The sequence below is a fragment of the Daucus carota genome, chromosome 8, assembly GCF_001625215.2.
Source record: "Daucus carota subsp. sativus chromosome 8, DH1 v3.0, whole genome shotgun sequence".
Taxonomy (NCBI): domain Eukaryota; kingdom Viridiplantae; phylum Streptophyta; class Magnoliopsida; order Apiales; family Apiaceae; genus Daucus; species Daucus carota.
This window is the reverse complement of record NC_030388.2, coordinates 19,485,960-19,512,997: the sequence shown is the minus strand read 5'-3', so window position 1 is coordinate 19,512,997 and position 27,038 is coordinate 19,485,960. Positions and strand designations below refer to the sequence as shown.

At 30.9% G+C, this 27,038-nt stretch overlaps 4 protein-coding genes across 4 annotated transcripts; all 4 read right to left on the bottom strand.

The window, feature by feature from the left end:
• Positions 1-934: 934 nt before the first annotated feature.
• Positions 935-3,406, bottom strand: LOC108199236 (arogenate dehydratase/prephenate dehydratase 2, chloroplastic-like). Its single transcript, XM_064083752.1, has 10 exons — positions 3,080-3,406; positions 2,832-2,924; positions 2,371-2,571; positions 2,193-2,273; positions 1,981-2,109; positions 1,792-1,872; positions 1,614-1,706; positions 1,465-1,523; positions 1,240-1,318; positions 935-1,003 (listed from the first exon to the last, which is right to left on the bottom strand). Exons 1-10 carry the CDS (start codon positions 3,404-3,406, stop codon positions 935-937), a joined length of 1,212 nt encoding a protein of 403 aa, XP_063939822.1.
• Positions 3,407-6,405: 2,999 nt separating this feature from the next.
• Positions 6,406-7,820, bottom strand: LOC135148500 (arogenate dehydratase/prephenate dehydratase 1, chloroplastic-like). The gene is made up of 8 exons (XM_064083751.1): positions 7,803-7,820; positions 7,664-7,744; positions 7,452-7,580; positions 7,263-7,343; positions 7,085-7,177; positions 6,936-6,994; positions 6,711-6,789; positions 6,406-6,474 (listed from the first exon to the last, which is right to left on the bottom strand). Exons 1-8 carry the CDS (start codon positions 7,818-7,820, stop codon positions 6,406-6,408), a joined length of 609 nt encoding a protein of 202 aa, XP_063939821.1.
• A 4,415-nt stretch (positions 7,821-12,235) lies between these two features.
• On the bottom strand, positions 12,236-13,657 carry LOC135148499 (arogenate dehydratase/prephenate dehydratase 1, chloroplastic-like). Its single transcript, XM_064083750.1, has 8 exons — positions 13,653-13,657; positions 13,546-13,573; positions 13,281-13,445; positions 13,092-13,172; positions 12,914-13,006; positions 12,765-12,823; positions 12,541-12,619; positions 12,236-12,304 (listed from the first exon to the last, which is right to left on the bottom strand). The coding sequence occupies exons 1-8, from the start codon at positions 13,655-13,657 to the stop codon at positions 12,236-12,238; spliced, it is 579 nt and encodes a 192-aa protein (XP_063939820.1).
• Positions 13,658-17,809: 4,152 nt separating this feature from the next.
• On the bottom strand, positions 17,810-25,711 carry LOC108199233 (arogenate dehydratase/prephenate dehydratase 1, chloroplastic-like). Its single transcript, XM_064083749.1, has 7 exons — positions 25,646-25,711; positions 18,844-19,008; positions 18,655-18,735; positions 18,477-18,569; positions 18,328-18,386; positions 18,103-18,181; positions 17,810-17,878 (listed from the first exon to the last, which is right to left on the bottom strand). Exons 1-7 carry the CDS (start codon positions 25,709-25,711, stop codon positions 17,810-17,812), a joined length of 612 nt encoding a protein of 203 aa, XP_063939819.1.
• Between the last annotated feature and the right edge of the window lie 1,327 nt (positions 25,712-27,038).

Genomic DNA, 27,038 nt, shown 5'->3' with positions numbered 1-27,038 from the left:
CAAAACTTTGTGGTCCAACTCAAAAAAGTAGCTATTTGGGAGCTAAATTAAATGAGAAATTGGAGTTATTAGGCTATACACGGTTCAACTCTATTTCTGCCATATCTTAAGTTTCAGATGTCGTATTTCGACGATCTTACCGCCCACACGAAGGTATGAAGTTATATTTAATTGAGAGGTGATGTAATAAGAACAATCCAATTGAAAAGGCCCGTAAATCGAGGATAAAAGAAAGCTATGAATTTTGATGAAGAATCCTATTTCGTTTGGAGCTCTATTTGTATACTGAATAAAATATTAAAAATACTTTTATTATTAGATATAAGATCGGATATTATTATTATTGTATAGTATTAGATTTGCGATATTATTAGGGTGACAGGGGGAGAGTGGGAGGCGAAGTGAGATACTACAATTGTTTTCGTGGTTGAAGGTTTTTTATTCAAATCTCTTTTATTTTCTAGTTAATTTAATTAGTGTTAATTTAGTCATATTTATTAGTTATTTTAAAACATCCACATGCATGTTCACCCTTGGAGACAACTGATGGTAATTGAACCAAAATTGATCGAACATGTGTTCTTGAGCATACAACTCGCATTTGTCCGTCTACAAACAGTAGAGACCATACACTAGAGACCATGCTCTTGCGGTTATATATAATTTTTTGTCATGCTGGCAGTGAGATAATTTTTTTGTTTTTTTTCATGGAATGAGTATTAGTTTTGGATTTGTTTGTCAAACAACTCCAAAAAAAATAAAACGCACTTTAACATTATTGTTTTTAGTTTTATTATATGTAAATAAAGTTGTATTTAAAAAAAATAATTTAACAGATTGTAATATGCGTCTGAATAACAAGAAGAAAATAAGATCAACAAATTAATTTACAAAAATATATTGAATTGGTCAAGTAGCCAATTAATCGAGTCGGTCATCGAGCACCATTGTTGACTTCTATTATTGGATATGATCCAAGTATACGAACCGATGTAGCGAAATCCTGTAACATTTAACATATAATCAGATTACCATCACAACTTACCTATGTGACAGATTTATACCGATCATCATGGTTATGAGCTCTATATTTTCTCGGTGGAAGCAAAATTTGTTATTATGGACAAGTAGGTAACTGGTCGGTGATTCCTACCGTGCAAAGTTAGGGGCCATTTTTACATTGAATAAGATCAATGATATGTCTTCCAATTTAATGTGTTTAGGTGGAGTAAACCAAACCTTAAGTTTTGTGACAACATACTCTACATCTGACTCTTCCCTGACTTCAAAATCAACATAAAAGAGATAATCAAAGCACCTGCATTAATGAATTTGACCGTTACATATAAGCCGAATTACGAACTGTTTAATTCTGTTAGTGTTTACAAGAAAAGATGTCAAATAAATTATATATTTTCTTCGAATCCTGAAAACAGTGGACTAAGAAAAATACAACTTACTCACCCTTCAGGGGATCTATCAGCCACATTCGGTAGTATATTTCTTTGAGGCCTGCTCACAACCTACAACCACGACCAAGAGAAACAACTTTTAACCTGTACATATTCACTAGCTTCACATAATTGATTTAGTTTCCTTTGTAGCATGCTTACCTTTGTGAGCTTAACTGTTTTACTGGTTGCAAATACTGAAAGGGTTTTATGCACATCTTTAGGGCTTTCTCGCAGAGTGAATACAAGGCTGGTCTGAAAAGGAAGACAAAGAACTTGCATAGGAAATTTAAAACAAGAAATTACTGATGAAAAATTTAAAGAATTTTCCGCTACATACTTTGAAGGACCCGTCATTTGTAGGAACTATAGGATCTCTAGCTAGTATCCAGAAACGGGTAGTACTTCCCTTATTCCCGTCCTGCACCAAGAAATCATATATTATAAATGTCATATTTAATGAACATATATAATATAACCTCCTAGACTAAACGTAAATAAGGAAACCAGATGATTCAAGAAATTTTACCTGGATTCCTCTTGCAACTACGTGCAAGTTATATAATCCAACAGCTTTTTCACTTCCGATTACACCAGTGTGGTCTTCGGCAGTACCAATTACAAGACCAGTGGTTTCTTGCTTATATGATAGTATAAGCTGGACCAAACAATGTGGTTTAGGGAACAAATGTGACTGATACAAATATTGAACGGGATGACAATTAGATAACTCGAGATCACCTGAGCATAATATGGATCATCAATAACAATGTCTTTTTCAACACCCAGGTTACCCAGGAACGTTTTGGTTTGCCCAAGTGCCTGCCGATGAGCAACAAGTTGTCAATTGATAAATTGAAGTATTGAACTATATAAGACGATATATAATTGTGACATCACATCATAGATTATTGCTGACCTGTGGATGTCCTAGAACACGTTTCAACTGTTCTAGTTTGACGGCAGGTCGTGCTAGGAGGCAGAAGTTGGTGGATACTTCAACTTCACCAACAATGTGCAGCTGGTGAGAATTGATTAAATCGTAGTTTTCAGCAAAACTCCCACCCAATGAATTTTCTATGGGAATGACTACTCTGTCAGCCCCATGAGATTCAACTGCCTGCATTATTTATTTAAAAAGAAAATTACGAAACCGGGTATTGGTATATTAACTGAGCTGGACTATATATGCATGGGAAATATTATGTATCATATAAGGTTGTATAAACTTAAAATGATTTCTTATTTTTACCAAGATATCATGTCCTACTTATTAATCTCAAGAGTAAAAATTAAGTTACTTCACACATATATTGGGTAAAGATGATAAAATAACTGCAACAGTTCGTTGAAGTAGTAATTAGTAGAAATGTGAAGAACCTGCACTGCATTCTCAGATGTCTCGCATGGATCTAACTGACAACCAGGATAAACTGCAAGTACAGCTTCCTCACTGCATGCTCCTATTATTCCCTGCATATCACCACCAAAGCAATAATTATGCTAAGTAATTAAAAGTCTTAATTATTGGTGTGTCCAAGTGCATCAATATATTCGATATTTATAGTGTGTATTGGTGTATTATATGTTTTGTGGTGATGGCTACATCATACAACTTGTAATTATACCTTATAAGTTACTTTAAGGTGGGGAAAGGTGGAAACTGGGATACCACTAGCATTTGGTTGGTGGTCTCTTGATTGTGCCCTTCCAAATGAAACCTGGCCAGCCTTTTGCTCAAACTTTTGGACAAGCCTCTGTAGTGTTTCATGGGACACTTGTGCAGGTACATTAGGGCAACCTGTAACATCTGTCCCTACTCTAGCAAGGTGTTGTTTAAACCTGTTGATGCCCAATACCAACTTTGAGCAATAGTTACACTTTGCCCTTTTCTTATTTCCTTCACCCTCATGGGTGCAATGTTCCCATGCAATGTCCACTTCCCTAGTTGACATCTTCCTATGAAATTATACAGTGAAATACAAATCATACACTTGACCATATCTTAACTTACCATCCCTAATTCAATTTTATTAGTAAATCTCAAGAAGGAATTAAAATTCTCAAAACATCATAGATCTTATGGATCAAAATCCTACTTCAAATTAATTAAAAATACTTTCTTTCAATATAAAAAATACATACACATTCATATCTATATCTATCTTCGTATATATAACTTAGAAATAATACTTATTTATTTAGAAAAACTACCAGTACCGGTCCAAATTGTAAGGGATAAATTTAAAATTAGAAAATGCAAGTTCTGAATTGTGATAGAAGAAGAAGATCACTTAATATAATTAATTTAAACTTTCAAATGGATAAGAAATAAGTAAATTTATGAATTAATGATATTGTTTAGTTCCAGACAAAATGAAATAATTCACGAGATTTATCAATAATTATAGATGAAAAATTCACAATTATCACAATTATACATATTATATTATATTTAAAATGCTAAATCCAAAAATTTGATAACTGATTGATTTTATTTTAATTTTAAAATATTGACTAGGATAAAAAAGAAGTCAATATAATATTTGTTGACAAAAATAAAAATTTAATACTTCATACTTAAAACTATGGGGAAAAAAAACAAAATAGAGGGGATTATCTTAAAATCACTTGACCAAAATTTACATGCTTATCATTTGAATTGACAAAAATGATTAAAAATATTGGGAAAATTATTTAAAAAATTATAAAGTTTAAACAAATGTTTCTACATACTCATACTCATAGTGTAATGAAATGTATCAGACGGATGGACGTCAATGGAACAAAATCAAATAAATTGAGAAATTGATTGATCAGATGTGGATGTCTGATTTGAGGAATGGATCTAATTTGCATTTGAATTGACAAAATAATTAAAAACAATGAGAAAATTAACTAAAAAAATATAAATTTTAAAGTAAAGGTATCTACGTACTCACAGTGCAATGAAATGTATAAGATGGACTGATGTCAATGGACCAATATCAAATAAATTGATAAGACTGCCGTTGAAATTGATTTATCGAGGGATGTCTGATTTGAGGTTGATTTGAGTAATGGATCTATGGGAGGAATTGCAATGGAGGGGTGAAAATTACTGATCGTACAAAAAGAAATCAGACTTATTGTGAGAATGGGTTGAAAAAGAGATGGAAGAAAAGCGTGAATGTGAAATCAGACCTATTGTGAGAAAGGGTGAGAAGGGGATGGAAGAAAAGCGTGAATGTGAAATCAGACCTATTGTGAGAAGGGGTCAGAAGGGGATGGAAGAAAAGCGTGAATGTGAGAACTCACTAATAGTGTATATATAATTGTGGACTGAGGTAGAGAACTGATATATTTGGACATAATTAATCTTAAATAATACTTTACTTTTGTGAAAATTTGTAACTATTTATTTTATTATTAAATTCCAATTATTTAAGTAAATTTTTAACCATTATTAAAATTTGATTATTATGTATCATTATTTATGAATAATTGCACGGTTTTGGTCAAACATTCTTTAATCTACCATCCAAGTTGGTATACATACATATTATATTATATATGTACTTAAATTGTATTCAAAGCACCATTTATAATATAGGAGTCTAAACTCGAGCAACTAATAAATGGATATTTCTATTCATGACAATTTGATGTATTGTGTTAATTTGGTTGAACTTCTTTATTAACTTAAGATGCACTTTTCAGCCGGTTCTCTATATCAAAATATAGAGTAAAGTCCTGAGTACCCAATTTTTATTTGATGTGAAGTGCGAGTACAAAAAATACACATTGAACCATTATTATGATTTTTAATGTTGTCTCTTTTATCTTTAGAATAGTCCCGTTACTATAAAAAAATCATCCTTTTTTAAAATTAGAGGATGTTTGATTCATTATTACACATTGAAAAACCACCTTCGTTCTACTCCCTTAGAAGAATACTTATGTGACAAACTCATTTAAATCCGTTGTGATTTATCTCAATCATTTTCAATTCTTCAACCACTACTTTCTCCAAGATTTTACTTTTGAAGCTTCCTCAAAATCTTTGTGGTCCAACTGAAAAAGGTAGCTATTTGGGAGCTAAATTAAATGAGAAATAGGAGTTATTAGGCTATACACGGTTCAACTCTATTTCTGCCATATCTTAAGTTTCAGATGTCGTATTTCACGATCTTACCCCCCACACGAAGGTTATGAAGTTATATTTAATTGAGAGGTGATGTAATAAGAACAATCCAATTGAAAAGGCCCGTAAATGGAGGATAAAAGAAAGCTCTGAATTTTGATGAAGAATCCTATTTCGTTTGGAGCTCTATATGTATACTGAATAAAATATTAAAAATACTTTTATTATTAGATATAGGATCGGATATTATTATTATTGTATAGTATTAGACTTGGGATATTATTAGGGTGAGAGGGGGAGAGTGGGAGGCGAAGTGAGATACTACAATTTTTTTCGTGGTTGAAGGTTTCATGTTTAAATCTCATATATTTTCTAGTTAATTTAATTAGTGTTAATTTAGTCATATTTACTAGTTATTTTAAAACAACCACATGCATGTTCACCCTCGGAGACAACTGATGGTAATTGAACCAAAATTGATCGAACATGTGTTCTTGAGCATACAACTCGCATTTGTCCGTCTACAAACCGTAGAGACCATGCTCTTGCGGTTATATATAATCTTTTGTCATGCTCGCGGTGTGATAAATTTTTTGTTTTTTTTCATGGAATGAGTATTAGTTTTGTATTTGTTTGTCAAACAATTCCAAAAAAAAAAATTTAACGCACTTTAACATAATTGTTTTTAGTTTTATTATATGTAAATAAAGCTGTATTAAAAAAAAATTAAAAGATTGTAATATACGTTTGAATAACATGAAGAAAATAAGATCAACAAATTAATTTACAAAAATATATTGAATTGGTCGAGTAGCCAATTAATCGAGTCGGTCATCGAGCACCATTGTTGACTTCTACTATCGGATATGATCCAAGTATACGAACCGATGTAGCGAAATCCTGCAACATTTAACATATAATCAGATTACCATAACAATTTACTTATGTGAGAGATTTATACTGATCATCATGGTTATGAGCTCTATATTTTCTGGGTGGAAGCAAAATTTGTTATTATGGACAAGTAGGTAACTGGTCGGTGATTCCTATAGTGTGAAGTTAGGAGCCATTTTTACTTTGAATAAGATCAATGATATGTCTTCCAATTTAATGTGTTTAGGTGGAGTAATCCAAACCTTAAGTTTTGTGACAACATACTCTACATCTGACTCTTCCCTGACTTCGAAATCAACATAAAAGAGATAATCAAAGCACCTGAATTAATGAATTTGACCGTTACTTATAAGCCGAATTACGAACTGTTTAATTCTGTTAGTGTTTACAAAAAAATATGTCAAATAAATTATATATTTTCTTCGAATCCTGAAAACAGTGGACTAAGAAAAATACAACTTACTCACCCTTCAGCGGATCTATCAGCCACATTCGGTAGTATATTTCTTTGAGGCCTGCTCACAACCTACAACCACGACCAAGAGAAACAACTTTTAACCTGTACATATTCACTAGCTTCACATAATTGATTTAGTTTCCTTTGTAGCATGCTTACCTTTGTGAGCTTAACTGTTTTACTGGTTGCAAATACTGAAAGGGTTTTATGCACATCTTTAGGGCTTTCTCGCAGAGTGAATTCAAGGCTGGTCTGAGAAGGAAGACAAAGAACTTGCATAGGAAATTTAAAACGAGAAATTACTGATGAAAAATTTAAAGAATTTTCCGCTACATACTTTGAAGGACCCGTCATTTGTAGGAACTATAGGATCTCTAGCTAGTATCCAGAAACGGGTAGTACTTCCCTTATTCCCGTCCTGCACCAAGAAATCATATATTATAAATGTCATATTTAATGAACATATATAATATAACCTCCTAGACTAAACGTAAATAAGGAAACCAGATGATTCAAGAAATTTTACCTGGATTCCTCTTGCAACTACGTGCAAGTTATATAATCCAACAGCTTTTTCACTTCCGATTACACCAGTGTGGTCTTCGGCGGTACCAATTACAAGACCAGTGGTTTCTTGCTTATATGATAGTATAAGCTGGACCAAACAATGTGGTTTAGGGAACAAAGGTGACTGATACAAATATTGAACGGGATGACAATTAGATAACTGGAGATCACCTGAGCATAATATGGATCATCAATAACAATGTCTTTTTCAACACCCAGGTTACCCAGGAACGTTCTGGTTTGCCCAAGTGCCTGCCGATGAGCAACAAGCTGTCAATTGATAAATTGAAAGTATTGAACTATATAAGACGATATATAATTGTGACATTACATCATAGATTATTGCTGACCTGTGGATGTCCTAGAACACGTTTCAACTGTTCTAGTTTGACGCCAGGTCGTGCTAGGAGGCAGAAGTTGGTGGATACTTCAACTTCACCAACAATGTGCAGCTGGTGAGAATTGATTAAATCGTAGTTTTCAGCAAAACTCCCACCCAATGAATTTTCTATGGGAATGACTACTCTGTCAGCCCCATGAGATTCAACTGCCTGCATTATTTATTTAAAAAGAAAATTACGGAACTGGGTATTGGTATATTAACTGAGCTGGACTATGCATGGGAAATATTATGTATCATATAAGGTTGTATAAACTTAAAATGATTTCTTATTTTTACCAAGATATCAAGTCCTACTTATTAATCTCAAGAGTAAAAATTAAGTTACTTCACACATATATTGGGTAAAGATGATAAAATAACTGCAACAGTTCGTTGAAGTAGTAATTAGTAGAAATGTGAAGAACCTGCACTGCATTCTCAGATGTCTCGCAAGGATCTAACTGACAACCAGGATAAACTGCAAGTACAGCTTCCTCACTGCATGCTCCTATTATTCCCTGCATATCACCATCAAAGCAATAATTATGCTAAGTAATTAAAAGTCTTAATCTGGTGTGTCCAAGTGCATCAATAATATTATAGTGTGTATTGGTGTATTATATGTTTTGTGGTGATGGCTACATCATACAAGTTGTAATTATACCTTATAAGCTACTTTAAGGTGGGGAAAGGTGGAAACTGGGTGACCACTAGCATTTGGTTGGTGGTCTCTTGATTGTGCCCTTCCAAATGAAACCTGGCCAGCCTTTTGCTCAAAATTTCGGACAAGCCTCTGTAGTGTTTCATGGGACACTTGTGCAGGTACATTAGGGCAACCTGTAACATCTGTCCCTACTCGAGCAAGGTGTTGTTTAAACCTGTTGATGCCCAATACCAACTTTGAGCAGTAGTTACACTTTGCCCTTTTCTTATTTCCTTCACCCTCATGGGTGCAATGTTCCCATGCAATGTCCACTTCCCTAGTTGACATCTTCCTATGAAATTATACAGTGGAATACAAATCATACACTTGACCATATCTTAACTTACCATCCCTAATTCAATTTTATTAGTAAATCTCAAGAAGGAATTAAAATTCTCGAAACATCATAGATCTTATGGATCAAAATCCTATTTCAAATTAATTTAAAAATACTCTCTTTCAATATAAAAATACATACACATTCATATCTATATCTATATTCGTATATATAACTTAAAAATAATACTTATTTATTTAGAAAAACTACCAACCCGTCCAAATTGTAAGGGATAAATTTAAAATTAGAAAATGCAAGTTCTGAATTGTGATAGAAGAAGAAGATCACTTAATATAATTAATTTAAACTTTCAAATGGATAAGAAATAAGTAAATTTATGAATTAATGATATTGTTTAGTTCTAGACAAAATGAAATAATTCACGAGATTTATCAATAATTATAGATGAAAAATTCAAGATTATCACAATTATACATATTATATTATATTTAAAATGCTAAATCCAAAAATTTGATAACTGATTAATTTCATTTTAATTCTAAAATATTGACTAGGATAAAAAAGAAGACAATATAATATTTGTGACAAAAATATAAATTTAATACTTCATACTTAAAACTATGGGAAAAAAAACAAAATAGAGGGGATTATCTTAAAATCACTTGACCAAAATTTACATGCTTATCATTTGAATTGACAAAAATGATTAAAATATTGGGAAAATTATTTAAAAAACTATAAAGTTTAAACAAATGTATCTACATACTCATACTCTAGTGTAATGACGGATGGACGTCAATGGAACAAAATCAAATAAATTGAGAAATTAATTGATCAGATGTGGATGTCTGATTTGAGGAATGGATCTAATTTGCATTTGAATTGACAAAATAATTAAAAACAATGAGAAAATTAACTAAAAAAATATAAATTTTAAAGTAAAGGTATATACGTACTCACAGTGCAATGAAATGTATAAGATGGACTGATGTCAATGGACCAATAACAAATAAATTGATAAGACTGCCGTTGAAATTGATTTATCGAGGGATGTCTGATTTGAGGTTGATTTGAGTAATGGATCTATGGGAGGAATTGCAATGGAGGGGTGAAAATTAGTGATCGTACAAAAAGAAATCAGACCTATTGTGAGAATGGGTTGAAAAAGAGATGGAAGAAAAGCGTGAATGTGAAATCAGACCTATTGTGAGAAGGGGTGAAAAGGGGATGGAAGAAAAGCGTGAATGTGAAATCAGACTTATTGTGAGAAGGGGTGAGAAGGGGATGGAAGAAAAGCGTGAATGTGAGAACTCACTAATAGTGTATATATAATTGTGGACTGAGGTAGAGAACTGATATATTTGGACATAATTAATCTTAAATAATACTTTACTTTTGTGAAAATTTGTAACTATTTATTTTATTATTAAATTACAATTATTTAAGTAAATTTTTAACCATTATTAAAATTTCATTATTATGTATCATTATTTATGAATAATTGCACGGTTTTGGTCAAACATTTTTTAATCTACCATCCAAGTTGGTATACATACATATTATATTATATATGTACTTAAATTGTATTCAAAGCACCATTTATAATATAGGAGTCTAAACTCGAGCAATTGATAAATGGATATTTCTATTCATGATAATTTGATGTATTGTGTTAATTTGGTTGAACTTCTTTATTAACTTAGAGCAACTCCAGCAGCTTCCTATTTCATGTCCTAAGTCCAATTATAAGGAATGTGACATAAATTAGTGCTCCAGCAGTGTCTTAGAGGTGCCTTAAATCACTAGGATCCTCCTTCCATGCCTTATTAATAAGGCACCACTAGCCATGCCTTATTTGATTTCTTTAATAAAAAAATCATTTCTCTCTCTTATTGTAACTTATTTTCTCTCTCTTCCTTCCATCTTTTATCAATCTCTTTCCAAATTTATTATTATAATAATAATAAGGAATGAATTATAAGGATCATTGTTGGAGTTGAAATACAAAATCTTGTCCTAAATCACTAGGATTCAATATTTTATAATATTTATAAGGAAGACACTAAGACACTGCTGGAGATGCTCTTAAGATGCACTTTTCAACCGGTTCTCTATATCAAAATATAGAGTAAAATCCTGAGTACCCAATTTTTATTTGATGTAAAGTGCGAGTACAAAAAATACACATTGAACCATTATTATGATTTTTAATGTTGTCTCTTTTATCTTTAGAATAGTCCGGTTACTATAAAAAAATCATCCTTTTTAAAAATTAGAGGATGTTTGATTCATTTTTACACATTGAAAAACCACCTTGGTTCTACTCCCTTAGAAGAATACTTATGTGACAAACTCATTTAAATCCGTTGTGATTTTTCTCAATCATTTTCAATTCTTCAACCACTACTTTCTCCAAGATTTTACTTTTGAAGCTTCCTCAAAATCTTTGCGGTCCAACTGAAAAAGGTAGCTATTTGGGAGCTAAATTAAATGAGAAATAGGAGTTATTAGGCTATACACGGTTCAACTCTATTTCTGCCATATCTTAAGTTTCAGATGTCGTATTTCGACGATCTTACCCCCCACACGAAGGTTACGAAGTTATATTTAATTGAGAGGTGATTTAATAAGAACAATCCAATTGAAAAGGCCCGTAAATCGAGGATAAAAGAAAGCTCTGAATTTTGATGAAGAATCCTATTTCGTTTGGAGCTCTATTTGTATACTGAATAAAATATTAAAAATACTTTTATTATTAGATATAGGATCGGATATTATTATTATTGTATAGTATTAGACTTGGGATATTATTAGGGTGAGAGGGGGAGAGTGGGAGGCGAAGTGAGATACTACAATTTTTTCGTGGTTGAAGGTTTCTTATTTAAATCTCTTATATTTTCTAGTTAATTTAATTAGTGTTAATTTAGTCATATTTACTAGTTATTTTAAAACATCCACATGCATGTTCACCCTCGGAGACAACTGATGGTAATTGAACCAAAATTGATCGAACATGTGTTCTTGAGCATACAACTCGCATTTGTCCGTCTACAAACAGTAGAGACCATGCTGTTGCGGTTATATATAATCTTTTGTCATGCTCGCAGTGAGATAATTTTTTTGTTTTTTTTCATGGAATGAGTATTAGTTTTGGATTTGTTTGTCAAACAATTCCAAAAAAAAATTAAACGCACTTTAACATAATTGTTTTTAGTTTTATTATATGTAAATAAAGTTGTATTTAAAAAAAATAATTTAAAAGATTGTAATATACGTCTGAATAACATGAAGAAAATAAGATCAACAAATTAATTTACAAAAATATATTGAATTGGTCGAGTAGCCAATTAATCGAGTCGGTCATCGAGCACCATTGTTGACTTCTACTATCGGATATGATCCAAGTATACGAACCGATGTAGCGAAATCCTGCAACATTTAACATATAATTAGATTACCATAACAATTTACTTATGTGAGAGATTTATACTGATCATCATGGTTATGAGCCCTATATTTTCTGGGTGGAAGCAAAATTTGTTATTATGGACAAGTAGGTAACTGGTCCGTGATTCCTATAGTGTGAAGTTAGGAGCCATTTTTCCTTTGAATAAGATCAATGATATGTCTTCCAATTTAATGTGTTTAGGTGGAGTAAACCAAACCTTAAGTTTTGTGACAACATACTCTACATCTGACTCTTCCCTGACTTCGAAATCAACATAAAAGAGATAATCAAAGCACCTGCATTAATGAATTTGACCGTTACTTATAAGCCGAATTACGAACTGTTTAATTCTGTTAGTGTTACAAAAAAAGATGTCAAATAAATTATATATTTTCTTCGAATCCTGAAAACAGTGGACTAAGAAAAATACAACTTACTCACCCTTCAGGGGATCTATCAGCCACATTCGGTAGTATATTTCTTTGAGGCCTGCTCACAACCTACAACCACGACCAAGAGAAACAACTTTTAACCTGTACATATTCACTAGCTTCACATAATTGATTTAGTTTCCTTTGTAGCATGCTTACCTTTGTGAGCTTAACTGTTTTACTGGTTGCAAATACTGAAAGGGTTTTATGCACATCTTTAGGGCTTTCTCGCAGAGTGAATACAAGGCTGGTCTGAAAAGGAAGACAAAGAACTTGCATAGGAAATTTAAAACGAGAAATTACTGATGAAAAATTTAAAGAATTTTCCGCTACATACTTTGAAGGACCCGTCATTTGTAGGAACTATAGGATCTCTAGCTAGTATCCAGAAACGGGTAGTACTTCCCTTATTCCCGTCCTGCACCAAGAAATCATATATTATAAATGTCATATTTAATGAACATATATAATATAACCTCCTAGACTAAACGTAAATAAGGAAACCAGATGATTCAAGAAATTTTACCTGGATTCCTCTTGCAACTACGTGCAAGTTATATAATCCAACAGCTTTTTCACTTCCGATTACACCAGTGTGGTCTTCGGCAGTACCAATTACAAGACCAGTGGTTTCTTGCTTATATGATAGTATAAGCTGGACCAAACAATGTGGTTTAGGGAACAAAGGTGACTGATACAAATATTGAACGGGATGACAATTAGATAACTGGAGATCAACTGAGCATAATATGGATCATCAATAACAATGTCTTTTTCAACACCCAGGTTACCCAGGAACGTTTTGGTTTGCCCAAGTGCCTGCCGATGAGCAACAAGTTGTCAACTGATAAATTGAAAGTATTGAACTATATAAGACGATATATAATTGTGACATTACATCATAGATTATTGCTGACCTGTGGATGTCCTAGAACACGTTTCAACTGTTCTAGTTTGACGCCAGGTCGTGCTAGGAGGCAGAAGTTGGTGGATACTTCAACTTCACCAACAATGTGCAGCTGGTGAGAATTGATTAAATCGTAGTTTTCAGCAAAACTCCCACCCAATGAATTTTCTATGGGAATGACTACTCTGTCAGCCCCATGAGATTCAACTGCCTGCATTATTTATTTAAAAAGAAAATTACGAAACTGGGTATTGGTATATTAACTGAGCTGGACTATGCATGGGAAATATTATGTATCATATAAGGTTGTATAAACTTAAAATGATTTCTTATTTTTACCAAGATATCATGTCCTACTTATTAATCTCAAGAGTAAAAATTAAGTTACTTCACACATATATTGGGTAAAGATGATAAAATAACTGCAACAGTTCGTTGAAGTAGTAATTAGTAGAAATGTGAAGAACCTGCACTGCATTCTCAGATGTCTCGCAAGGATCTAACTGACAACCAGGATAAACTGCAAGTACAGCTTCCTCACTGCATGCTCCTATTATTCCCTGCATATCACCATTAAAGCAATAATTATGCTAAGTAATTAAAAGTCTTAATCTGGTGTGTCCAAGTGCATCAATAATATTATAGTGTGTATTGGTGTATTATATGTTTTGTGGTGATGGCTACATCATACAAGTTGTAATTATACCTTATAAGCTACTTTAAGGTGGGGAAAGGTGGAAACTGGGTGACCACTAGCATTTGGTTGGTGGTCTCTTGATTGTGCCCTTCCAAATGAAACCTGGCCAGCCTTTTGCTCAAACTTTTGGACAAGCCTCTGTAGTGTTTCATGGGACACTTGTGCAGGTACATTAGGGCAACCTGTAACATCTGTCCCTACTCTAGCAAGGTGTTGTTTAAACCTGTTGATGCCCAATACCAACTTTGAGCAGTAGTTACACTTTGCCCTTTTCTTATTTCCTTCACCCTCATGGGTGCAATGTTCCCATGCAATGTCCACTTCCCTAGTTGACATCTTCCTATGAAATTATACGGTGAAATACAAATCATACACTTGACCATATCTTAACTTACCATCCCTAATTCAATTTTATTAGTAAATCTCAAGAAAGAATTAAAATTCACAAAACATCATAGATCTTATGGATCAAAATCCTATTTCAAATTAATTTAAAAATACTCTCTTTCAATATAAAAATACATACACATTCATATCTATATCTATATTCGTATATATAACTTAAAAATAATACTTATTTATTTAGAAAAACTACCAACCCGTCCAAATTGTAAAGGATAAATTTAAAATTAGAAAATGCAAGTCCTGAATTGTGATAAAAGAAGAAGATCACTTAATATAATTAATTTAAACTTTCAAATGGATAAGAAATAAATAAATTCAAGAATTAATGATATTGTTTAGATCTAGATAAAATGAAACAATTCACGAGATTTATCAATAATTATAGATGAAAAATTCACAATTATCACAATTATACATATTATATTATATTTAAAATGCTAAATCCAAAAATTTGACAGCTGATTAATTTCATTTTAATTTTAAAATATTGACTATGATAAAAAGAAGACAATATAATCTTTGATGACAAAAATAAAAATTTAATACTTCATACTTAAAACTATGGGAAAAGAAAAACAAAATAGAGGGGATAATCTTAAAATCACTTGACCAAAATTTACATGCTTATCATTTGAATTGACAAAAATGATTAAAAATATTGGGAAAATTATTTAAAATATTATAAATTTTAAACAAATTTATCTACTTACTCATACTGTAATAAAATGTATTAGATGGATGGACGTCAATGGAACAAAATCAAATAAATTGAGAAATTGATTGATCATATGTGGATGTCTGATTTGAGGAATGGATCTAATTTGCATTTGAATTGACAAAATAATTAAAAACAATGAGAAAATTAACTTAAAAAATATAAATTTTAAAGTAAAGGTATCTACATACTCACAGTGCAATGAAATGTATAAGATGGACTGATGTCAACGGACCAATATCAAATAAATTGATAACACTGCGGTTGAAATTGATTTATTGAGGGATGTCTGATTTGAGGTTGATTTGAGTAATGGATCTATGGGAGGAATTGCAATGGAGGGGTGAAAATTACTGATCGTCCAAAAAGAAATCAGACCTATTGTAAGAAGGGGGTGAAAAGGGGATGGAAGAAAAGCTTGAATGTGAAATCAGACCTATTGTGAGAAGGGGTGAAAAGGGGATGGAAGAAAAGCGTGAATGTGAAATCAGACCAATTGTGAGAAGGGGGTGAAAAGGGGATGGAAGAAAAGCGTGAATGTGAGAACTCACTAATAGAGTATATATAATTGTGGACTGAGGTAGAGAACTGATATATTTGGACATAATTAATCTCAAATAATACTTTACTTTTGTGAAAATTTGTAACTATTTATTTTATTATTGAATTAAAATTATTTTAGTAAATTTTTTACCATTATTAAAATTTAATTATTATGTATCAATATTTACCATTATTAAAATTTAATTATTATGTATCAATATTTATGAATAATTGTACGGTTTTGGTCAAACATTCTTTAATCTATCATCCAAGTTTTTTTTTTTTTTTTGAAGTCATCATCCAAGTTGGTATACATACATATTATTTTATATATGTTCTTAACTTTTATTCAAAGCACCATTTATAATATAGGAGTCTAAACTCGAGCAATTGATAAATGAATATTTCTATTCATGACAATTTGATGTATTGTGTTAATTTGGTTGAACTTCTTTATTAACGTAAGATGCATTTTTCAACCAGTTCTCTATATCAAAATATAGAATAAAGTCCTGAGTACCCAATTTTTGTTTGATGTAAAGTGCGAGTACAAAAAATACACATTGAACCGTTATTATGATTTTTAATGTTGTCTCTTTTATCTTTAGAATAGTCCCGTTACTATAAAACAATCATCCTTTTTAAAAATTAGAGGATGTTTGATTCATTTTTACACATTGAAAAACCACCTTGGTTCTACTTCCTTAGAAGAATACTTATGTGACAAACTCATTTAAATCCAACTACATTGTCTTTTTAAAGACGTTCTACAAAGCCTCAGTTGTGATTTTTCTCAATCATTTTCAATTCTTCAACCACGGACTTTCTCCAAGATTTTACTTTTGAAGCTTCCTCAAAACTTTGTGGTCCAACTCAAAAAGGTAGCTATTTGGGAGCTAAATTAAATGATAAATAGGAGTTATTAGGCTATACACAGTTCAAATCTATTTCTGCCATATCTTAAGTTTCAGATGTCGTATTTCGACGATCTTACCGCCCACACGAAGGTTATGAAGTTATATTTAATTGAGAGGTGATGTAATAAGAACAATCCAATTGAAAAGGCCCGTAAATGGAGGATAAAAGAAATCTCTGAATTTTGATGAAGAATCCTATTTCGTTTGGAGCTCTATTTGTATACTGAATAAAATATTAAAAATGCTTTTATTATTAGATATAGGATCGGATATTATTATTATTGTATAGTATTAGATTTGGGAGATTATTAGGGTGAGAGGGGGAGAGTGGGAGGCGAAGTGAGATACTACAATTTTTTTCGTGGTTGAAAGTTTCTTATTTAAATCTCTTTTATTTTCTAGTTAATTTAATTAGTGTTAATTTAGTCATATTTACTAGTTATTTTAAAACATCCACATGCATGTTCCCCCTCGGAGACAACTGATGGTAATTGAACCAAAATTGATCGAACATGTGTTCTTGAGCATACAACTCGCATTTGTCCGTCTACAAACAATAGAGACCATACATTAGAGACCATGCTCTTGCGGTTATATATAATTCTTTGTCATGCTCGCAGTGAGATAAAAATTTCGTTTTTTTCATGGAATGAGTATTAGTTTTGGGTTTGTTTGTCAAACAACTCCAAAAAAAATTAAACGCACTTTAACATAATTGTTTTTAGTTTTATTATATGTAAATAAAGTTGTATTTAAAAATAATAATTTAACAGATTGTAATATACGTCTGAATAACAAGAAGAAAATAAGATCAACAAATTAATTTACAAAAATATATTGAATTGGTCGAGTAGCCAATTAATCGAGTCGGTCATCGAGCACCATTGTTCACTTCTATTATTGGATATGATCCAAGTATACGAACCGATGTAGCGAAATCCTGTAACATTTAACATATAATCAGATTACCATAACAATTTACCTATGTGAGAGATTTATACAGATCATCATGGTTATGAGGTCTATATTTTCTGGGTGGAAGCAAAATTTGTTATTATGGACAAGTAGGTAACTGGTCGGTGATTCCTACAGTGCGAAGTTAGGGGCCATTTTTACCAATGATATGTCTTCCAATTTAATGTGTTTAGGTGGAGTAAACCAAACCTTAAGTTTTGTGACAACATACTCTACATCTGACTCTTCCCTGACTTCAAAATCAACATAAAAGAGATAATCAAAGCACCTGCATTAATGAATTTGACCGTTACATATAAGCCGAATTACGAACTGTTTAATTATGTTAGTGTTTACAAAAAAAGATGTCAAATAAATCATATATTTTCTTCGAATCCTGAAAACAGTGGACTAAGAAAAATACAACTTACTCACCCTTCAGGGGATCTATCAGCCACATTCGGTAGTATATTTCTTTGAGGCCTGCTCACAACCTACAACCACGACCAAGAGAAACAACTTTTAACCTGTACATATTCACTAGCTTCACATAATTGATTTAGTTTCCTTTGTAGCATGCCTACCTTTGTGAGCTTAAATGTTTTACTGGTTGCAAATACTGAAAGGGTTTTATGCACATCTTTAGGGCTTTCTCGCAGAGTGAATACAAGGCTCGTCTGAAAAGGAACACAAAGAAGTTGCATGGGAAATTTAAAAAAAGAAATTACTGATGAAAAGTTTAAAGAATTTTCCGCTACATACTTTGAAGGACCCGTCATTTGTAAGAACTATAGGATCTCTAGCTAGTATCCAGAAACGGGTAATACTTCCCTTATTCCCGTCCTGCACCAAGAAATCATATATTATAAATGTCATATTTAATGAACATATATAATATAACCTCCTAGACTAAACGTAAATAAGGAAACCAGATGATTCAAGAAATTTTACCTGGATTCCTCTTGCAACTACGTGCAAGTTATATAATCCAACAGCTTTTTCACTTCCGATTACACCAGTGTGGTCTTCGGCGGTACCAATTACAAGACCAGTGGTTTCTTGCTTATATGATACTATAAGCTGGACCAAACAATGTGGTTTAGGGAACAAAGGTGACTGATACAAATATTGAACGGGATGACAATTAGATTATCACAATTATACATATTATATTATATTTAAAATGCTAAATCCAAAAATTTGACAACTGATTAATTTCATTTTAATTTTAAAATATTGACTAGGATAAAAAGAAGACAATATAATCTTTGATGACAAAAATAAAAATTTAATACTTCATACTTAAAACTATGGGAAAAGAAAAACAAAATAGAGGGGATAATCTTAAAATCACTTGACCAAAATTTACATGCTTATCATTTGAATTGACCAAAATGATTAAAAATATTGGGAAAATTATTTAAAATATTATAAAATTTAAACAAATTTATCTACATACTCATACTGTAATAAAATGTATTAGACGGATGGACGTCAATGGAACAAAATCAAATAAATTGAGAAATTGATTGATCAGATGTGGATGTCTGATTTGAGGAATGGATCTAATTTGCATTTGAATTGACAAAATAATTAAAAACAATGAGAAAATTAACTAAAAAAATATAAATTTTAAAGTAAAGGTATCTACATACTCACAGTGCAATGAAATGTATAAGATGGACTGATGTCAGCGGACCAATATCAAATAAATTGATAACACTGCGGTTGAAATTGATTTATTGAGGGATGTCTGATTTGAGGTTGATTTGAGTAATGGATCTATGGGAGGAATTGCAATGGAGGGGTGAAAATTACTGATCGTCCAAAAAGAAATCAGACCTATTGTAAGAAGGGGGTGAAAAGGGGATGGAAGAAAAGCGTGAATGTGAAATCAGACCTATTGTGAGAAGGGGGTGAAAAGGGGATGGAAGAAAAGCGTGAATGTGAGAACTCACTAATAGAGTATATATAATTGTGGACTAAGGTAGAGAACTGATATATTTGGACATAATTAATCTCAAATAATACTTTACTTTTGTGAAAATTTGTAACTATTTATCTTATTATTAAATTAAAATTATTTTAGTAAATTTTTTACCATTATTAAAATTTAATTATTATGTATCAATATTAACCATTATTAAAATTTAATTATTATGTATCAATATTTACGAATAATTGTACGGTTTTGGTCAAACATTCTTTAATCTATCATCCAAGTTGGTATACATACATATTATATTATATATGTTCTTAACTTTTATTCAAAGCACCATTTATAATATAGGAGTCTAAACTCGAGCAATTGATAAATGAATATTTCTATTCATGACAATTTGATGTATTGTGTTAATTTGGTTGAACTTCTTTATTAACGTAAGATGCACTTTTCAACCAGTTCTCTATATCAAAATATAGAATAAAGTCCTGAGTACCCAATTTTTATTTGATGTAAAGTGCGAGTACAAAAAATACACATTGAACCATTATTATGATTTTTAATGTTGTCTTTTTTATCTTTAGAATAGTCCCGTTACTATAAAACAATCATCCTTTTTAAAAATTAGAGGTTGTTTGATTCATTTTTACACATTGAAAAACCACCTTGGTTCTACTCCCTTAGAAGAATACTTATGTGACAAACTCATTTAAATCCAACTACATTGTCTTTTTAAGGACGTTCTACAAAGACTCAGTTGTGATTTTTCTCAATCATTTTCAATTCTTCAACCAGTGACTTTCTCCAAGATTTTACTTTTGAAGCTTCCTCAAAACTTTGTGGTCCAACTCAAAAAGGTAGCTATTTGGGAGCTAAATTAAATGAGAAATAGGAGTTATTAGGCTATACACGGTTCAACTCTATTTCTGCCATATCTTAAGTTTTTGATGTCGTATTTCGACCATCTTACCACCCACACGAAGGTTATGGAGCTATATTTAATTGAGAGGTGATGTCATAAGAACAATCCAATTGAAAAGGACCGTAAATCGAGGATAAAAGAAAGCTGTGAATTTTGATGAAGAATCCTATTTTGTTTCGAGCTCTATTTGTATACTGAATAAAAATTTAAAAATACTTTTATTATTAGATATAGGATCGGATATTATTATTATTGTCTAGTATTAGATTTGGGATATTATTAGGGTGAGAGGCGGAGAGTGGGAGGTGAAATGAGATACTACAATTTTTTTTCCTGGTTGAAGGTTTCTTATTTAAATCTCTTTTATTTTCTAGTTAATTTAATTAGTGTTAATTTAGTCATATTTACTAGTTATTTCCTTTTCTTATTTCCTTCACCCTCATGGGTACAATGTTCCCATGCAATGTCCACTTCCCTAGTTGACACCTTCCTATAAAATTATACAGTGAAATACAAATCACACACCAACCATATCTTACCTTACCATTCCTAATTCAATTTTATTACTAAGCTTCAAGAAGGAATTCAAATTCTCAAAACATCATAGGTTTGATAGGTATGTCATCATAAACTAAACCAACACGTAAATTATTAAGGTATGGAAATATCTTAATAATATATTATATTTTTTGTTAAGAAGATATCCATGTTGTTTTTAGGAAATAAAACACACATTACTTAGAAGGTAATTTAAATAGCATGGAGAGTATTATTAAGAAAACGGGGTGAAAGCAGAAAAATTTAAGATAAGACAGACATGATATTTCTGTAGAAGGTAAGGGTAGTGGCAAGGCTGCCTACATCTTACCTTGACCTTGTTCAGATCCGGGATATAACGGATATATATGTTTTGTTTGGTTTGGTTTGGTTTACACATGATATTTCTGAAATAATAACTGTTATTAAAGATCTTAAATTATTTGGTAGAAAGTGATATTAAATTATTTTTATATTATGATGAACATATAACTATTACAGAACTATGAAACTCTAAGTAACTTATCCGTCAAACTCGTATTTCAAATTAAAATTAATTCAAAAATACTCTCTTTCAATATAAAAATACATACATGCACATTTATGTCTATATCTATATTCATACATAACTTAGAAATAATACTTATTTATTTAGAAAAACTACCAACCCGTCCAAATTGTTAAGAAAAAAAATTTTAAAAGAAAGTGCAAGTTGTTATAGAAAAAGAAGATCACTTAATATAATTAACTTAAACTCTGAAAAGGATAAGAAATAAGGAAAATTATGAATTAATAATATTATTTAGATCTAGATAAACATGTAATGATTCACCATATTTATTAATAATTATAAAGAGAAAATTCAGAATTCATACAATTATACATATTATATTATATTTAATATGCTAAATCCAAAATTTTCATAATTGATACATTTTATTTTAGCTTTAAGATATTGAATAGGATAAAAAAGAAGACAATAAAATATTTGATGATAAAATTAAGATTTAATACTTCATACTTAAAACTATGGGAAAAGAAAAACAAAATAGAGCCGATACTCTTAAAATCACTTGATTTTATCAAAATTTACAAGCTTATCATTTGACAAAAGTGATTAAAAAATAATGGGAAAATTAATTAAAAAAATTAAAAAGTTTAAACTAATGTATCTACATACTCACTATGTAATGAAATGTATTAGATGGATCGACTGTAGTTGTCAGTAGACCAATATCAAATAAATTGAGAAGACTGATGTTGAAATTGATTGATCTGAGGTGGATGTCTAATATGAGGTCTGATTTGACGAATGAATTTAATTTGCATTTGAAATGAAAAAAATATTAAAAACAATATGAAAATTTAACTAAAATAAATAGATTTGAAAGTAAATGTATCAACATACTCACAATGTAATGAAATGTACAAGATGGACTGATGTCAATGGACCAATATCAAATAAATTGATAAGACTGTTGTCCAAATTGATTTATTGAGGCTGATGTATGATTTGAGATCTGATTTGAAGAATGGATCTGATGGGAGGTATAGTAATAGATGGGTGAAAATTACTAATTGTCCAAAAAGAAATCAAACTTGTTGTGAGAAGGGGTGGGAATGGGATGGAAGAAAAGCGTGAATGTGAGAATTCACTAATAGTGTATATATATAATTAGGGGTGGGAAGGGGATGGAAGAAAAGCATGAATGTGAGAATTCACTAATAGTGTATATAGTTGTGGATGAGGTAGAGCACTGATATATTTGGTCATAATTAATCTCAAATAATTTGTTTTTGAAAAAATATAACTTTTTTATATTATTAAATTACAATTAGGTAACTAAATTTTTTATAATATTAAAATTTAATTAATATATATCAGTATTCATGAATAGTTGTATGATTTTAATTAAAAATTCTATAATCTACCATCTAAGTTGGTATACACACATATTATATATATATATATATATATGTATATATATATATATATATATATATATATATATATATATAGAGAGAGAGAGAGAGTGTTAAGTTCTATGAAGACCATTTGTTTGGAGGCGGTGGAGACTATTTAAAATATTGCATAAAAATATTACAAAAAGTATAATTTTTCAAATCATGTTATACAAAGATCATTATTTCATTTAAAATTTTGAATATCATATATTTTTTGCAGAACATTACAAAATGTTTTATTCTATAAAAATATTTGTTCAACTTGCTAAACATACACATTCTACTTATTAAAAATAGATAACAGTTTTAACGAATTAGTGATATTTGTATAACATCCTTCACAAAAAAATGTATTTCATAGTGTTTTTATTGCTGAACATATGTGATCTCCACGGCGGTCTTCATAGATAATTTATTCAAGACACCATTTATAATATAGTAGTCTAAAATCTGAGCAATTGATAAATGAATATTGGTATTTCATGACAATTTGATGTATTTTGTTAATTTGGGTGAACTTCTTTATCAACTTAAGATTCTTTTTTTACTCGCAATTTATTCAAAGACACTATTTGTAGTTCTATAGATCAAAATATGGAGTAAAGTCTGAGTACCCAATTTTCATTTAAAGTGAAGTGCCCGGATAAAAAATACATCTACTCCCTTAACTTATTGATGGAGTTTACTGATTGACGAAATGCGACATATGTAATAAAAAATAAATATTGATATTTCAAGTGCTCCATTTTGAATAATAGTGATGCAAGGAGTGTCTTGAGCAAAATGCGAGTACATATTGTGCACATTACTCTTTTATTTTTTAATTAATTTAAAAGATTTTAAACAAAAATCTATATTTATTTTGTACATATACAAAGTCGAACTTTTGGAACCTTATCCTTTAAAACTACTTTCTCAAATCAAACTTATAATCATAATTTTTTTAATTAAAATTGTTGGTCACTTTGGAATTATAATGAAAAATGTCAACATATTGATTGATGATAGAAGCACAACGGGCCTGTATTGCTAAAAAAGATTTGTGTCAAAGGGAACGGGAGCTGTGTGATCAAAATTTTGTTCTTGATATTGTAATCGGTTGGGTATTTGTACTTGATTTTTTATAAAGACTTGGTAGAGGGACTTCATTGTAGGTCATAGATAGTTCATGGGGTCGAACCAATTACATAACTTTGGTGTTTCATATTCATATACTTGATCACCTCAATATCATATTTAAATTACCAATTATTAACATTTTTAAAGTTTTCTCTTTTATCTTAGACTCATCCTTTTACTACAAAGCAATCATTTTTTTTAAAAATTAGAAGATATTTTATTCAACTATACACAGTTAACAACTGCTTTCATCTCCTAATACTTTGGGCAAGCTCTAAAATATTGTTATGCCAAATTATACACATGACCCAAATAATCATATTTTTTATTATATACCAAATATCATTTTTTTTTCTTGTTAAAAAATTGATTTATTTACTTGAGAAAAGGAGATGAGAGAGATCGATGAGGACATATGGCTTGTTATGTAGGTGCATTGGGAAGTGACATTGTTTTAGTGAGCACTCGATGATTCTTGACGAGTAGTACTTTCTACCAAATTGGATGTCAAAAATTGAGTGTGTTAATATATTTGGGCATTTTCTGTAACATTCTAGACTTGATTATTTTTTCAAATGTCATAATAATGGTATGAATGTTGGTTGTGGTTGTGTAGGCATGGTTACGCTTGTGATTGGTAATAGTATTGTTTTGGGGATGTTCATGTGGTGAACCTCTAATGATGAATTAATGTCTAGGCATGGTTACATTTGTGATTCATAATAGTTTTTTTTTTTGGGTTCTTGTAATGAACCTTAAATGGTGGATTCATATAATTCTGAAATGGACGTGTCAAAAAAAATCCATACTATTGCCCTAATGTTTCTTTACATATTGCTTTTGCTATTGTAAATAATTCAAATAACATTGCATTTGGGTCCAAATATTATTGCTACATGTCTTATATGGCAATGATGTGCAGTTGGTGAGAATTGATTTTAGTTTTCAGAAAAACTCCTACCTATTGAATTTTTTATGGGAATGTCTACTCTGTGCAGTTGGTGAGAATTGATTTTAGTTTTCAGAAAAACTCCTACCTATTGAATTTTTTATGGGAATGTCTACTCTGTGCAGCTGGTGAGAATTGATTAAATCGTAGTTTTCAACACAACTCCCACCCAATAAATTTTTTAATATAAACTACCCTCTGCATTCCAATCATTTCATGTTTATTACATGGCACTACAAGGGGTGCTAGTTGAAATTCACATACAACATCATCAACGGATATTTTAACATTTTGAGGAGCAAATATGAATAAATGTTACCCCTTCATTGTTTGATGGGAATAGAGTGCCCATAGCCACAACAACTTTTTCATTTTTCCTATCCATAACGCAAAGCAGACAAAATGTAGGTGACTCTATATTAATACAAGTACAATAAGATTAATACTCTTAAAAAATAAAAAAATATTAATGATAATTGTCGGGCTTGCATCTATATGTATGAAAAACACGTGAAACATAAAATAAAATTTAGACACGTAGAAAATAAAATTATGAAAAATCAAGGATAAGAAAGTTGGTCTATATTGTCATAATCCCCCCTTGGAAGGAATTTGTGGTAAATTAAGAGTGTATCTCTTAAATGTATGTTTTGTATTTGTCCACTTAAAAGGCTTTCCTAGTGAACATCCACATTCAACAAATAAATTTAGTTTACCATCTTTTTTATTTTCCTTGTTTTAATCTCTAGAGTATCTCAACAGAACAAGAGAAGAGATTTACCAAATATATTATAGCATTCATAATTAATACCATTAGCTTTGATATATGATCTTGCCCTTCTCCCGATTGGCAACTGCTTCGAATAGTTTCAATTTCATGTTTCCAGTTTCGTTCATGAAATTATCTTTTGGGAGTAACAAATTAACTCGTCCACTTTATAATTAAAAAAGTTTCATGTTCATCATCTCATTCATCTTTTCATCGCATTCCTTCTGAACTTTCTTGGTGATTTTTTATGTGATGGTAGCCAACTCATCCACTAAGATGACCCCATGTTGTTTGCTTTTCCTAGGGACAAATATTTCTATAATTATATACAATTCTATAAAGACTTTCAAACAAAAATTTGATTATTTTGATGCTAAAACTCTATAAATGGTATGTAAAATACAGCTGAGTCTTAATGTAAATTTTGAACTCCTTTCTTGGAGTTACAATTTTAAAAATCACCCATCACCCTTCATTTGTCCAAAAGTTAGTGTCTCTAGAAAGTAAAAGTGAGTTATATCAACAAGTGGAGAATAATAAGTCAAAGGAAGTTGGAAAAGTCGAAGGAAGTTGGAAATTAAAAGGCTAATACTCAAAGAAACCCGGAGTTTCATGGTTAGAAAGACGAATTGTTTGAAACAGAAGAGAATATGAATATCGACCGTATGATTGTTAAAATTTTCAAAATGAGGAACTAAACACCACAACTAGCTAGACCGTTCCAGATTCCACCTCCCCTATTAGAGTGTGTGAAATGTAGAAGAAGATATATGGGACCTTGTGACCGGCCGATGTATAGATGTTTTAAATGGGGCTCGAGTAGGTAATATACAGCTAAGTTCGGCCACTATATCGTAAGTGGGCTATTGTAACCCCCTCGTGCTATTAGAGAAGAGGCTTGAAAAGCGTTACATTATATCTATTAGAACAGTAGAGTTGTGTT